The sequence below is a fragment of the Rhinatrema bivittatum genome, chromosome 8 (assembly GCF_901001135.1).
Source record: "Rhinatrema bivittatum chromosome 8, aRhiBiv1.1, whole genome shotgun sequence".
In the NCBI taxonomy this organism is placed as follows: domain Eukaryota; kingdom Metazoa; phylum Chordata; class Amphibia; order Gymnophiona; family Rhinatrematidae; genus Rhinatrema; species Rhinatrema bivittatum.
Window position 1 is genome coordinate 273901027 of NC_042622.1, and position 15863 is coordinate 273916889.

Genomic DNA, 15863 nt, shown 5'->3' on the forward strand with positions numbered 1-15863 from the left:
AGGTGCTGCCACCGAGCCCTGGTGACCCCGACCAAAAACGCTGCGAAAATCGGCCCCAGGAACGCTGGGGAGCTGCGTGGGAGGTTGAAAAAGAAAAAACAAAATGGCCACCGCGGTAAAAATAACTCTGGAGCCGGTGGTAAAAATGAGGCAGGGAGACAAAAAAGTCCTCGGAGGTTCTTACCAGGGCTGAAACACTCTCCCCTCCTCTTCAGGGGTCTGCCTGGCTCTGCACCACCGGGCAGAGTGATTTACTCCGGGAGCTGCGGTGAACAGGGAGCTGTTTTGTTGTTTTTTTTTTACAGAAAAAAAAATAAAGCCTAAGCTAAGAATAATAGAAAAAAAATCCCCAAACTGGCTACTTCCCTGTACTGCAGACACTGAGGGGGAGCCTTTGGATCGCTGAGGGAGCCAGTCCCCTGGCTATCAGGGGACCCGGAACCACACGGGCTAGCACTGCCAGGAGTAACCAACCCCCCTGTTCGCCCAGCTCTACCTGAGGGATGGCCCAGACACTGATCCTAGCCCCTCAGGGAGCAAGAAAAATCCATCTCATACAGAGCTGCAGGTATACACGACCAACATCTGCTGGAGTCAGAGAAATACTGATAAGCTGCAAGTGGCACATTTGGGATACCAGTGCCTCGAAGCTTTGCTCTCTGACTCCATCTGCTGGTGGGAGTGCATAACCCACTGGTCTGGACTGATCTGGGTATGTACAGGAAGGGACATTATGTATGGAAGAGAAGTCAGCATGTCCCTGATTTGGGGGGAAGGGGGGGTCAATATTAAAAAAGATAGGTGATAAATCCAAATAATTAATTAATAAAATAGATAACATCTCTTACACAAATGTATGGTGTCCCAGAGGTCAGCACTGATGCCCCATGTGGATCATGCTTTGCCTAGTGCAGATCCAGCTGCTGCTCCCCTCCACCCGACACATACAGTAAAAGTCCCCATGCAAGCCGCAAACGGCACCGCTCCTCCTCCTCCTCCCCCATTGTCTCACCTCAGGCTGTAAGCAATAGATGGCACAATGCAGACAAAGATTAATAAGTGCATGAATGTTTGTAATGGATGCATGAAGAGTGAAGCTGTGATGACTGTCCCTGTGCTTAACAAGCTTTAAACGTGCGCTAAACTAACATTTTTCTGTGTGCATTACCATATGTCCAGCATACCCGTGTGAACTTAGCAATATTCCCTTTCACCACTAGATGTCACTGCTTCATGCACTGTAGAGAGACGTTTCACTGATGACTGATAAGACCAACTTGAACCAGGAGAAAGCAAACAGCAGGAGTGTGAGGGAGAGAGAAGATATATAGATGTGTGTGTAACAGGAACACAGAAGCACTGCAAAAGTGAGAGAGAGAGGTTATGCCACAGTGCGTGTTTGTGTAAGAGAGTCAGACAGGCTATATATGCAGGTGTGTGTATGAGCGAGAGGTGTTTAAAGGTAAGTGTGTGTATAAGAGAGAGAGAGAGACTTAATATAGAATAGCTTTGTGACATTACAGAGCTACTGCTGATGCAGTCTGTGTGCTGCATTCTTATTGGATACAGTGCATCAGGCCCCCCTTGCTGATGTCTCTGCTGCCTGTTGGTTAATCTCCAGGCTGTCCTCGGCCAGTTAAGAGCCAGGAGACATTACACCAGTGGGTTGGAGCAGTAAGTGTACCTCTCCCCATTCGGTGGTGACCCATCGAGGAGGTGGGCAGCGGCGCAGGTTGCACTTCATACTAGTCAAGGGCTTGGAAGCCTCGGAGCACTGTGAGGTGGGCAGGCTGCTGAGATGGTCTCCACTTTTGCAGAGGACAATGCGGTGGCGGAAGCCTGGGCCACAGCTTGGGGTACACTGTTCAAAGCAGAAAACACATACACAGGAAATGAACACAGCCACAGAGTACCTTATAAAACTTAATTAGGAGCACGAGGCTATTGTTCTGAAAACCACAAGAGTAAGGAGAAATTTCTTCTTTTACCTGTTAATTTGCTTTCCTTGAGTCCAGGCAGACCAGTCCAGATGCATATGTTATGCACACCAACCAGCAGATGGAGACAGAGAATAATAGGTTTACTAATGTCATTCCTTATAGGCTCCCGTGCTGCCCTCAGCCTGCCAGTATATCCTTCAAAAGCTAAGAAAGATTCTCCATTCTCCTACCCTTTCTAAAACAGGGGACTTCCAGGAGTATAGGGAACAATTATAAACTTAAAAACAGCAAAGCGAAAACAGAGAATAATGAACTTACGTCTGAAAAAGGTAAAAAAACTTTATGCTTTTTAGTTTTCTGAAATACACAATAATGGAAAAAAATGTGTGGCAGAATAGAGTGCATTTCTGGACTGGTCTGGCTGGACTCATGGAAAGGAAATTATCAGGTAAGAACACATTTCTTTTTCCTTTTCATTCAGCCAGACCAGTCCAGATGCAATAGAGGTACCAAAGTTTTTTTTCTTGCAGGCAGGATTCTGCCAAACCCACTCTCAGGATTTTGGAGCCCAAAGCATCTTCTCTGGTCCAGATATCCAGTCTGTAATCTTTGGAGAAGGAATGTAAAGATCACCAGATTGCCGCTTTACATATATCCGCTGGAGAAACCAATCATAGCTCTGCCCGTGATACTGCTTGAGTTCTAGTGGAATGAGCCTTAATCTGTTTAGTCAATAGAAAGCCCTTATCCATGTAAACTGCTCCAATCACTTTTTTTTATCCGTTGCGCTAAAGTGACCTTAGAAGCTGCAAGATTTCTCCTATGACCATCTGTAGTGGGTGGAAGGATTGGGGTTTTTGTCTTGTAGGCTGGATCATAAAAACACACTAGAAAAATAACACTGACTACAGCTTATGTGGAACTATGAAAAGCTATATTTTTCTGTATAATATATGCACAAAACCAAATGTTTATGAGAACATTTGGGAACACACACACAAAAACAGGACATATGCAGTATATCAGCACAATTAACAAGGGTAAATATCTTAATTCCCCAACTAATAGTGAATAATTATATACAAAAGAAAAAAATGAATGCACATGTTTCTCAGGACCACTCTAAAATGGTGGTGGTCTTGACTTTGTTCACTGCTTCTAATTGCCATATTGTCCAGACATTGTCTTTCACGTATGTGACCACTAGCTCTGCATTTTTTCTAAATCTAACACATTCTATATAACACCCCAAAATAATAGCCCAAACTTCAGCATCTATATCATCAGTGTCATGTCTCAGGTAAAGGAAAATTGGTTCTTGTTAATTTTCGATCCTGGAATACCACAGTTGAGTCCAGACTCCTGGGTTTTGTATCCCTGCCGGCAGATGGAGACAGAGAAAGTTACACTGACACTGCTATGTAACCTAATGTTCCACCTGCAGTCCCTCGGTATTGACGTGTACCAAGCCAAGATAACAACAATAAGAACCCTAAATTTCCCCTCCCGCAACGAGCAGGAGGAAGGTGACGTTGTATCGAAAAGGAAGCTAGTCATCAAATAAGTCAAGAAAACAGCATGGAAAATGCCAACAATTCTACATTATGAACAAACTATTAGTACAAGCAGCAGACTCTCTCCCCCCACCTGCCTCGGGTGGTTCTCTGGACTGATCTGTGGTATTCCAGGAATTTTCCTTTCCCTTTCATACCCCAGATCAGTCCAGACTCCTGAGATGTACCTAAGTGTCCCTAAACAGGGTGGGACCTGGAAAGGCCCACTCACAGATGACTCTCACTAAAACACATGAAAACTGGAGCCCCAACATCCAAATGACAATGTCTGGCAAAAGCGTGCAGCAACTTCCAAGTAGCCACCCTGAAAATCTTCTGAGAAACACCTGTTGTGACTCAGCCCAGGTGGTCACCTGAGAATATGTCAAATAAGCAAGGACTTCGCACCTCCTGCACTTGTACCTGGGTTGTCCCTGGAAGGCTTCTGACCACCTTGAAAGGATTGCCCCCAGGACTGACCTCTAGCTGCAGTTTGCCTCTGAGGCCCCGAAAAACCTTTAGCTTGACAAAATCTCTTATTGTCATGAAACTGTGACCGAGCAGTAAAAGATCTTCTGCCCTTTGGCCTGTCTTCTGGCAACCTATGTAACTTGGGCTCTCCCAGATGCTTCATTATCTGCTCCAGGTCCTCTCCAAACAAGAGCTTGCCCTTAAAAGGAAGAGCTCCCAGTTGGGATTTGGACCACGCATCTGCCAACTATAAGAATCTTCTGTCCGACATGGCAGACATCATGATTCTGGAAGATGTCCTGGATCAGGTCATACAAGGCATCTGCTCCATATGCCAAAGCCGCCTCCAAATCCTCAGCCTTCTGCACTGCCACCCCTGACGTAACTTATGTCTTCTGTAATTCCTGGACCTAATGTAAACATGCCCTCTGCATAAAACTATGCCCAGAGCCAAGACTTCAAAAATCCTCTTGAGGTGAAGCTCCAACTTGCGGTTCTGCGTATCCCTTAATGCAGTGGACCCCACTACCAGAATCATGGTCTTTTTGGTTACTGCCAACACTGAAGTGTCAACTTTGGGAAGTGCCAAAAGCTCCAATGTCTCCTCCGGCAAAGGATAAAGCTTTTCCATAGCTCTGCCAACCTCAAGCCAGACTCTGCAGTGTCCCACTCCTGAACCACCAACTTTTTCACTGACTTATGAAAGGGAAAAGCCTTTGTTGGACTCCTCAAATCATCCAGCTAGGGATCTGCTCCCTCAAAGTCTGACTCCTCCTTTAGAAACCTTGATCCCCAGCTCCTGGAGCATTTGTGGAAGCAAAGGTCAGAGCTCTTCTCTGCTAAACAGATGCACTACCTTGGGGTCACTCCCCTTGGCTACTTGAATCTCCTCTGTCCCTGGACGTCCCCTGGGGAATCCATCGGAGCATCATCATAAATCTCTGAACACTCAGAATCCTCTTCTGGACCACCAGACTGAGTGGAAAGAACCAGTACCTGCTGAACACCTGAGGAGCACTTCCTCTTTGTCTGCATGGACCTCTTTACTGGCCTTGGATCAACAGAGGACCAGGACTGGGTCTAAGAATGCACCTTTCCTGCTGCTCTCTCTGCTAAATAAGCTTTATGCATCAAGAGAACAAACTCCATGGAAAAAACTTGTAAGGTTTCAGGAACTGAGTAGAGGAAAATCTTCCCAAGCAGAGCTTTCCTGGTTCTCCCTGGAGCCAGATACAGTTGGGGATAACCTTGGTGAAGAATCTCCTGCCTCCCTTGCTGACGCCAACAGACCAGCTCAAGAATCCAAGATGGCCACCGTTCCCGCACTGTCAGGGAAAGCGACTTCAGCTCACCCAGGACCCCGCAGGGCTCAATGCGACTTGCCTGCAGCATCAGCAGCAACCAAAACTGATCTAACAGAGGCGGCAGGCACACCCAAAGTGCCTTCCCCACCAGAAATGCAGCCTGCACAGAGACCAGCCCTGTTAAGCTGCAATCACGATACCCCAGAGGAGCGGCAAGCTGACCTGCATGCTATTACTCACGTGGCTGAGATTGCACTCATCTGTGCTGCTCCTAACCGTGAGCTCTGCACCCTCAGTGTTGCCAAAAAAAGAGACACCAAAAAAGTTAAACCACAGTGGGACAGGAACTAACTTCCTGCCTCTGCTCTTTCCTCTTTTTTTTTTTCTTTTTAAAGTAACTTTAATGTCCCAGGCCAGCAAGCAATAAATGGGGGAATACTTTCCTGCACCAGGCTTGGATATGCAGAGCTGCCAGCGGGTTCCACGCTGCTTCGTGAAGGGGAGGGGGATCTGGACCACCAGATGTACAGAACTTTGGACCAAGCTAACAAAAGGGTCACCAACCCCCTGCTCATTCACCTCAAAGGACCTAATGATCCCCTGGGAGGAAAGCTTCTTCTTCTCTTGTTCTGATTTTCTCTCTCTTTTTTCTTCTATTCCAGACTGCAGGTTTTATACCATCTACCATCTGCTGGAGACAAAGAAATACTGGGGGACTGCAAGTGGCACACTGGGTTATATAGCAGTGTCAATTAAATTTTCTCTGTCTCCAACTGCTGGCAGGGATGCAAAACCCAGGATTCTGGACTGATCTGGGTTATGAACAGGAACAAGTAATCACTACTGTTAAACCACTATAAAAAGGAACTGTATGCAATTCATATTATGTCTATAATCTACGTCTTTATCAAAACTAATCTGGGTATATGCCAGGTGTTTCAGCTCCAACTTTTGCAAAACAACTTGTGCTGTACTTGCTAGTCAAGATCAAAATTTAACTCATAATCTGCTAGCTAGCTTTAAGTAAGTGGTTTTTTATACTTTTAATTAAGTAATATCTCCATTTTGAGTGTGTGACCTTGAAGTTTACAGACTTTAAGTTAGGAGAAGGGAAGGGAAGAGGGAAGGTTAAGCAGAGGAATTGTGGGCTATGAAGTGAGCGGGGAAAGTTGTGAAGTGTTCTAAGCTACTTCTAGTAAGGGGGAGGGGAGGCTGTGGGTGAAGGGGGGGGGGGCTACCTAACAGCCCAGACCCCTATAATTTCTTTAAACAGTGTCTGTGTTATTCCAACAAGCTACATGCTGACTTTGTACATAACAATGGAGTTTAAATTGTACTTTCTCTCTCTAATATCCTCTTTCCAAATTTTCACCATCTTAACTAACTCATAATAGGGGAAAAAGGGGGGCTATGGGGGGCTGTGAAGCAAGAACTGTAACACTATATTTCTCAGTGATCACAAAACTGCATGCAATAACTAACTCATTATAAACAAATCCTAACTATATGACAGTATTTCTCTCTCATAAGGGTCAAAATTAATCCTTCGCGTGATCCATTGAGATGGCTTCTGCAAATCTTTCCCTATCCACTAATACACCACCATATGCAATATCTGGACTGGTCTGACAGGATGAAGTAGGAGGAGAAATTCGTTTGTACCTGATAATTTCATTTTCTTGAGTCCAGTTAGACTAGTCTAAGACCCTCCCTTTGCTGCCAAACTCTACTTCGTTTTCATATTATAGTTCAAGAGGAGATGATGTAGTTGATGATCTTAAATGAGGAGTTCATTGCAGGGCTATAAATAAATATCCATGTGACAGAGTGACCCTGTTTCCCCCTTTAAACCTGTGAGGAATCAGGCATGGGGGCCTGGTCCTCCTTAAATCCCACGAAGGGAAAGAGCTCAGTGAGCTGGACACAGTGGGCGTTGAGATAAGAGTGCAGTCCCAGCTGTGTTCAGGAGGCCCCCCCCTATGCCTCTAGGAGGAAGGCAGCTCCCGTAAAGCACGTTGTACAAGCCAGAAGGGAGTGAGTGTACACTGACCAAAAACAAGGCAGACTACAGCCCCTGTGTGTGTAAGTGATTACTGCTAAGTTAGGAAGTCCATTGTGAAGCTTTATGTTTGCTTAATAAAGTTTTATCTGCACCAGTGAGGCTGTCTGTCTCCAGCCGGGGAAACAACACTCGGTCTCCTACAATCCAGTTTAACCCTGTTTATCCTCATGGTTCGTTTTTTTGTTTAAGCCCTCTAGTTAAAAAGTAAATACAAATAGTAAGAATTAGTTTAAAGTATATAAGGTTATTTGATATACATTGATGTCTTAAAGTATCCAGAGTTAGCTTATTACAGGTAATACTGGCAGGCTGAGGTCAGCATGGATGCATATAAGGGGTGACCTCAGCAAGTCTGTTATTCTCTGTCGGTCGGTGGGTATAATCATTCGCCTGGACTGTCTGACTGGATGAAGAGGAAAATTCTTTTTCATCCAGCTTAACTAGTCCTGAGTTCATAGCACGGGATGCTCGCCTTCCGTCTGCTAGAGACAGAGAATACTGGCAGGCTGAGGTCAGCAAGAGAGCCTATAAGGAAATGACATTAGCAAACCTGTTAGTCTCTGTTTCCATCGGCTGGTTGGTGGGCATAACCTATGCATCTGGACTGGTCTGGCTGGATGAGAAGGAAACATTTATTATCTCTCTACATCATCTATTGTGCATCAGGTAACATTTGGCTTCAAGTACATCCAGCCTAGGGTGCTGAGGTTTATTGGGCTCCAAGGTCAAACTCCGACCTTGCACCCTAGAAGTGGCATCAAAGTTCGTGAGAGAGGGCTCAGGAATGTCATGGGGGGGGGAAGTCAGAAGACATTGAGACTAGCAATGCAGGGACGTGTGGCAAGAGCTGAACTCAGGGTATAGTTATAAACTCTGGCTGTCATGGGAGGCAGTTGCTTAACTGCATTATTTTGCTGCCAGTGGAAAATAAGCACCAGTACATATATGTACACACGTGCGTGAAATTCTTCATGCGCACACAAAGTTCGAGCATACATAGGCAAAACAGTACTAAAAACGAAATTTGCTGACAAGACTGTAAATGTTTTCTGTTTTCTTTGTGCTATGTTACTGCAAATGGTCTCCAGGTATATCTGAAACTAATAAGAAGACGTTAAATGCTGTTCACTATTTGACAGACTTTCTCTAAAAGTTCTTTATGAGTTTTCTGTAAAGTGGCCTGCAGCAGTGTCTTGCAGGATCCAGGACATAAGAACATAAGAAATTGCCATGCTGGGTCAGACCAAGGGTCCATCAAGCCCAGCATCCTGTTTCCAACAGAGGCCAAACCAGGCCACAAGAACCTGGCAATTACCCAAACACCTAGAAGTTCCCATGCTACTGATGCAATTAATAGCAGTGACTATTCCCTAAGTAAACTTGATTAATAGCAGTTAATGGACTTCTCTTCCAAGAACTTATCCAAACCTTTTTTGAACCCAGCTACACTAACTGCACTAACCACATCCTCTGGCAACAAATTCCAGAGATTTATTGTGCGTTGAGTGAAAAAGAATTGTTCTCCGATTAGTCTTAAATGTGCTACTTGCTAACTTCATGGAATGCCCCCTAGTCCTTCTATTATTCGAAAGTGTAAATAACCGAGTCACATCTACTCGTTCAAGACCTCTCATGATCTTAAAGACCTCTATCATATCCCCCCTCAGCCGTCTCTTCTCCAAGCTGAACAGCCCTAACCTCTTCAGCCTTTCCTCATAGGGGAGCTGTTCCATCCCCTTTATCATTTTGGTTGCCCTTCTCTGTACCTTCTCCATTGCAACTATATCTTTTTTGAGATACGGCGACCAGAATTGTACACAGTATTCAAGGTGTGGTCTCACCATGGAGCGATATAGAGGCATTATGACATTTTCCGTTTTATTAACCATTCCCTTCCTAATAATTCCTAACATTTTATTTGCTTTTTTGACTGCTGCAGCACACTGAGCTGACGATTTCAATGTATTATCTACTATGACGCCTAGATCTCTTTCTTGGGTGGTAGCTCCTAATATGGAACCTAACATCGTGTAACTACAGCTAGGGTTATTTTTCCCTATATGCATCACCTTGCACTTGTCCACATTAAATTTCATCTGCCATTTGGATGCCCAATCTTCCAGTCTTGCAAGGTCCTCCTGTAATGTATCACAGTCTGCTTGTGATTTAACTACTCTGAATAATTTTGTATCATCCGCAAATTTGATAACGTCACTCATCGTATTCCTTTCCAGATCATTGATATATATATTGAAAAGCACCGGTCCAAGTACAGATCCCTGAGGCACTCCACTGTTTACCCTTTTCCACTGAGAAAATTGACCATTTAGTCCTACTCTCTGTTTCCTGTCTTTTAACCAGTTTGTAATCCACGAAAGGACATCGCCTCCTATCCCATGACTTTTTAGTTTTCGTAGAAGCCTCTCATGAGGGACTTTGTCAAACGCCTTCTGAAAATCCAAATACACTACATCTACCGGTTCACCTTTATCCACATGCTTATTAACCCCTTCAAAAAAATGACAATCCTGGAGGGCTGGCGACAGCTTAACGGGGTTCTTCTGTTACTTGCCGGGCAAAAGGGACACTTGCTCCAGAGGTCTTGAAGAAGGATGGGGGTGGTTGGGGGAACGAGACCTTACCTCAGACCAGTCCAGGGCCACCCACTCTGGTGGACATGTCTGGTTGTTGCAGGACTCCAGCATCTGGGGCCTCGGTTGGGTACAAGAGCTGTCATCCAGGATCCGCTCCTCAGATGCAGAGATTCTGCGCCTACAGACCACCTTACGGGTCCGAATGCCATCATTACAGCTGCGGCTGCACTCGGACCAGTTTCCTAGGGACCAGCTGTGGGGCAGGAGGGAGGGAAGGGTAGAGAGAGAGAGAGGTGGTCAAGAACAGGGTCAATCTGTGTTCTGGTTTAATACTGGCAAAAAAAGAATTAAAGTAACATTTAAGAAAAAAGAAATGGCCATCCAATGGTCCAGGCATGTGTGCTCTGTGCTACCAAAAGGGATACTTGGATTCCAATGTTGGCTTGGGCTGGCCAAACATCACTCTTACAGAGGGCAATTTTCAAAGGCATTTCCCTGGGTAAACAATGCTTTTCATATGGAAATGTGCCCTTTAATAATTGACCACCCTCTTTGCATATAAAAATATACATGCAGTGCCAGTACACTGAGAGAGAAGACGTTCCTGGGGGCAGAGCATGGACGTGCACAGTTGTGCATTTACACAAACATGTAAGTGCATAATTTTGCTGGAAAAAGTACCCACACAAATAGCAAGTCCAGGTCTGGGCACAATGGGAAAGATTTCCCTTTGAAATTTGATGTAGGTAAAAAGTATCTGCGGACTTTACACTTTTGTACACAGTTTGAAAGTTGCATTCTCAGTGAACCTGCCGTCAGCTTAATCAGAATTCAAAGGGGCATGGGATGAACACTGAGGATCCCTTATAGCTAGAGGATGGGAATGAGGAAAAGAGTGCATGGGGGTAACTTGCTGATGCAGTGGTTACTATCCTTAACCAATAAGCCTTTATGCTGTTGATGCATCCCATCATTGCTCTCTGCTTCAAAGGAATGGGGAAAAGCGGAATTGGATTTAGACAGCTACCACTGGGGACCCTCAGTTTTATGGTCTGGGGAACAAATAAGCATGGGGATAATTTACTGATGGAGCTGTTACTGCCCTTTAGCTGTAGGTACAGAGTTGCTGCTCTTTGGAAGAGTCATTTGGGCAGGAATAGTAACAAAATTTGAGGAAAGTAGAGATAAGCTGAGAAATCACAATCCACAACTGTTAGGTCCCCCTCATGGTCACCAGGGATGTTTTCTGCATCCGGAGGTGGGGGGGGGGGGGGGTCATTGACTGTAATAGTTGATTACCATACCAAGCCACCACTGGGGATTTTGTGGTTTCTCTCTTTCCCAATCTCCAGGCTTTTATTGTATTAAACCTACCCTTACAGCCAGGGCGAATCAGCTGCGGCGGGGCCCTGACTTGCTGAAATGATAGTGTTAGGGATGGGGCTTCCATGGCAACGAAGGCCCCCCCCCCCCCCAAAATGTGGGGCTGAAGGCGGTCTGCCAGTAGGTACGGCCCTGCTCACAGCGGGGATCCCCTGCGGAACAGAGGTGGGGGCCGGGAGTCGGTGCAGGCGGGTGCACCTCCGTACTCACTCGGGGGCACCTCCGTACTCACTCGGGTGCACAGGGCTCCGTGTTGCACGGGCGCTGCTTCTCCAGTAACTTGTCACTGGCAGGGGCGCAGTGCTGGTCCGGGACAACGGAGCCATCTGCCTGCTTCCTGCACACCACGGGCTGCAGCTGAAGACCTGGAGGAAAGCAGAGCCAAGTGATTCCAGGCCGCACGGGAGGCATCTGCACTCCCCTTCCACACTTTCACAACCTCCACGAATGCAGGGACACATTCTTCAAGGATCAATATAGATTTAAGTTTATTATTTTGACTTATTTGTTGACTTATCATAAAAATGCCCAACATAAAATTACAGGGGTCAGTATATTTAGAAACTGGCTGGTTAAGTAATTTAGCCAGTTAGAAGTTATCTGGCTAAGTTACAATGTATATTGTTTAATGGCACGGCTATGCCTGTAACTGAGCGCTTAGCCCTATAAGTCTACCCTGCTAAGGTGAGACCTGCTCTATGGCACATCTAAGCTTTGCCAAACAACCTATGCGGCTAAATCTGAATATCGGCACTCAGCCTCATAGGTTGTACAGCTAACTTGCTCCACTCCAAACCACCCCACTGCCTACCCACAGCTCATGCGGCTAACTTTGTAGCCGAATAAGGGACTTAACTCGGGTGCATATTCAGCGGCTGCTACTTAGCTGCATAAGTCCCACTTATCTGGTTAAATAGCACTGAACATGCTTTGAATATTGACCTCAGTGTATAATGGGAAACACTGTATTTAAAGGGCTGTGCCTCATAGATAAGTTCACTCATACACACACAAACACACACACACACAAATTGTGTTTCCAAGGACATTTTACTGTGGCTTAAGGTACAGGATGATCTGCTTCTTAAGATACAACAGTTTAGTTTGTATAGACCAACCAACAGCACTTAATGCAAAATCTTCAGCATACAATTCACTTTCACAGATGTTCAAAACAGAGAAATAAATCAATACTACTACAGCCTGAGCCATGGAAGAAGGCTTTTCAATCTCCAGATAGATATACAAGAGTCCTGCAGAAACTGAACACGTTCCACTTCCTTTCACCCAAGAGATCAATTCAAAAGGTGAATTACCTAGACATCTGTGCAGCACTCTTGGATCAGGACCGTGATCCTCAAATTAGCACAATGACTGGGGTTATCATGATTCCTGGATTAAGAGGAACAAAATCCCAATGATCCTGTAACCTGGCGATCCTGGACCACCAACACAGCTCTTACCCTGCCAACATGCAGGTAAGGCACCACAGCAAATGGATTGAAAACAATAAACGAGGAAAGAGGCTACAGAGACGTTATACTGGATTCTGTGTAGGGCTGCGAGACCTTTAACAGGACAGAGGAAAATCAGGCAGAGGCAATCTTCTTACCTACGCTTCCCAGGCCATGCACTGCTAGAAGAAGGGATTTGTGTGATCTCAAAAGCTCAGCGGTAAGAAACCTGGATCATCCTTATTCTGATCCAGTGAGTAAAAGGGATCTCAGCCCAATTTTCTTCCCCCCCCCCGCCCACAATTTACAAGTAAAATTCACTTTAACAAAACCATATAAAACATCAGCAAAGTAAAGACACGCTAAGCTAGGTGAAACCTTTATCACTTTCTTATAGCTTAATATCGGAAATACCAGGCAAATTGTGGAAAAAAATGATTTAAAGGACTTTTAAAAAAATCTCTGTTTATCAAATAAATTAAATTCTGTCTCCGAGGAAACAAAAGGGGAGCAAAAGAAAAACCTGGCATCATTTTTTCACTCATCTGAAAGGAATGAATTTCTTAAGTCCCTGGCCTGCTTCAATCATTCCTACATCCCCCGACTTGGTTGGTTCTCTGAGGCTGGGAGCTGTGGGCATGCAACCAGAGAGATTATACGGCAGGAAAGGGCTGCTTGATTCATCCCCATTTGCCCATTTATAGAGGGGGTGCATTCATTTTTAAACAAAATTAAAAACATGATGAAATTCACAATTCATATAAAAAAAATAAACAAAACCCCTCCACCATAATTCTTGTGTGTGTGTGGACCATTTATTAAAATTTATTTTGATACAGCAAATTAAGCAAAATAAACTTTAAAAGAACCAAAATCTGAATAACGGTCCCCCCTTTTCCCCAGTGAAAAAAAAATGAAAGAAATGTCTTTCCCTTGCACGCCCTTCCTGATTTCTGCATGGCCTACTTTGCTGTCACTCGATCTGTGGCATCCTGCCCCTCACGCTCTCCGCCTCAAAGGTCCCCCCATGAGTCTGTCCCCATGCACGAGCGAGTTCTGAAACTGCTCTCACCTCCTGCACACAGGGCTGAGCATTTGGTCCACGGAGCAAGGTGCCAGGAGAAGCCCGTCTGGGTCTCCCGCAAGATGGGAGCGTTGAACTTGTAGCGGATCCCAAGCAGGTCCTCCCTCACGAGCACCTGCAAGGAGTGGAGATAAAAAGGCAGGTGGAATAGGGGAGCAGCATTCCCACAATGCCCCTGGGCAGCTTTACACACCGAGTAGAGTAACCTTCCACACACACACACACATCCACACCATTTCCACACAGCTGTAGATTTGCTGGAAGTAAAGCTTGGTTACCATGACCACCAGAGTAATGTTGGTAGGGCCCACGGCTTCCAAGGACTCGGGCTCGTCTGGAGGCCGGCGATAGTGGAAAGTTGTCCCAGCAATGTCGAAACTCCGAGGGGGGTCAATGGAGAGCTTGCCATTGATTAAAAACTCTTCATCATTTTCCCCTTTCAAAGCTGAAAATAAAACAGTAACCAGGACAGCACTGTTATTGCGCAGCTTTTCCTCATCCTCTTTCCTTCTCTAGGATGATGTTTCATGTCCCATGACCTCTGCTAGGCCTCATCCCAGTCCTAGCCCAATCCACCACCATGAAGAATGGTCACCTAGTTCCATGCCATGAGGAATACAATTACCATTCTGGTAATTATAGTCTTGTATATACTGCACAAATGCAGGATTATCAATACAGTCAGCTAAAAATTGTTAAAGTACAGCCATTAGCATTCAGCCCAGTGAGTCAGGTATGCCTTGTCAGACCTTGGTAGGAATATTATGGAGGAGAAGTCCATTAACTGCTATTAATCAAGTTGACTTAGGGAATAGCCACTGTTATTACTGGCATTAGTAGCATGGGATCTATTTAATGTTTGGGTACTTGCCAGGTTCTTATGGCCTGGATTGGCCACTGTTGGAAACAGGATGCTGGGCTTGATGGACCCTTGGTCTGACCCAGTGTGGCATTTTCTTATGTTCTTATGTTCTTATATAATCTTAGGAAGCCTAGGTGCATGGGCTCAAAGTGTGCTCAATGGCCTGGGGTTAGGTGGCGGATCTGTAATCAGATTAATGGCAGCCGTCACAGGGTGGGAAAGGGAGTCTGTTAGGGTCGCCACCTCGCCTAGGTCAACCTGAACAGGCTGAGCCAGGCCTGGTTTTGCCCCATTGCACGCATGGAGTTGTAGCTCTGATTTCTTTAAGAAAAGCAATGGGTCCAAACCAGTTCTGCATCAGCCTGTTTGGATTAACCTGGGATACAATGGGATTACTGGAGTACATAGGGAAATGAGAACATAAATGCCATCCTGGGTCAGCCCAATAGTCCATTGAATTTAACATTCTGTCTCCAACAGTGGCCAGTGGATTGCTTGGAAGAAGTACCCAACAGATTCCAATGGGGAGATCCATTTCTTATTGTTCATGCCCAGAGCCTCTGGGTACCTGAAACTCGTTGAATGATCAGAATGGGTGCTCCTGCCCACCAAACTGCCAATCAGCTATTCAGTGAGGAGGGAGAATGGGCGGAGAAAGCTTGGCACCATGAGACACTGATTTCACATCCCCCGGTACTTCCTCAGTTTATAAGTTTTGAGTTTAAAACATTTATCAGGGCTGTCTAGCCCCTTCTAGTGCTGTTTTTGAAGGTTAAATTGTATATAGTTTGTTGTTCCCTTTTTAAGCAGAACAGGGCAGCCTCGTTTTGGATCTCAGCCTGTTCTCCTGAATTTTCAGTTGTCACATTCTCACCAGGATTCCCTACTGCTTGTAAGTTCTTTGAATCTCAAGAAGCATAGAGTCATATTTACTCATAATGTAGTGAAGAAAGCAAATGTATGTGATCAATGTTACCACATTTTATGCAAAACAGTAATCAAATAAAGTCTTCTCCAAGGGCTAGGGGATAAGAACACTAATCCCATGGCGAGCCAGGGCCAGAAAGGAAAATCGGTTCTTACCTGCTAATTTTTGTTCCTGGAATACCACAGAAATCAGTCCAGATTCCTAGGTTTTGCCTCCCTGCCAGTTGAT

General features: G+C 45.3%; 1 protein-coding gene across 3 annotated transcripts in view; it reads right to left on the minus strand.

Moving 5' to 3' along the window:
• Window positions 1-15863, minus strand: part of ADAMTS10 (ADAM metallopeptidase with thrombospondin type 1 motif 10) — a 256117-nt gene that overhangs the window by 13774 nt on the left and 226480 nt on the right. For all 3 annotated transcript variants that reach the window (XM_029610937.1, XM_029610936.1, XM_029610935.1), the window contains 5 exons: window positions 14124-14290; window positions 13834-13960; window positions 11540-11672; window positions 9973-10177; window positions 1685-1861 (listed from right to left, as the gene is read on the minus strand). In XM_029610937.1, the coding sequence (XP_029466797.1) occupies window positions 1685-1861; window positions 9973-10177; window positions 11540-11672; window positions 13834-13960; window positions 14124-14290 (809 nt within the window). The remainder of the gene's footprint in view (window positions 1-1684; window positions 1862-9972; window positions 10178-11539; window positions 11673-13833; window positions 13961-14123; window positions 14291-15863) is intronic.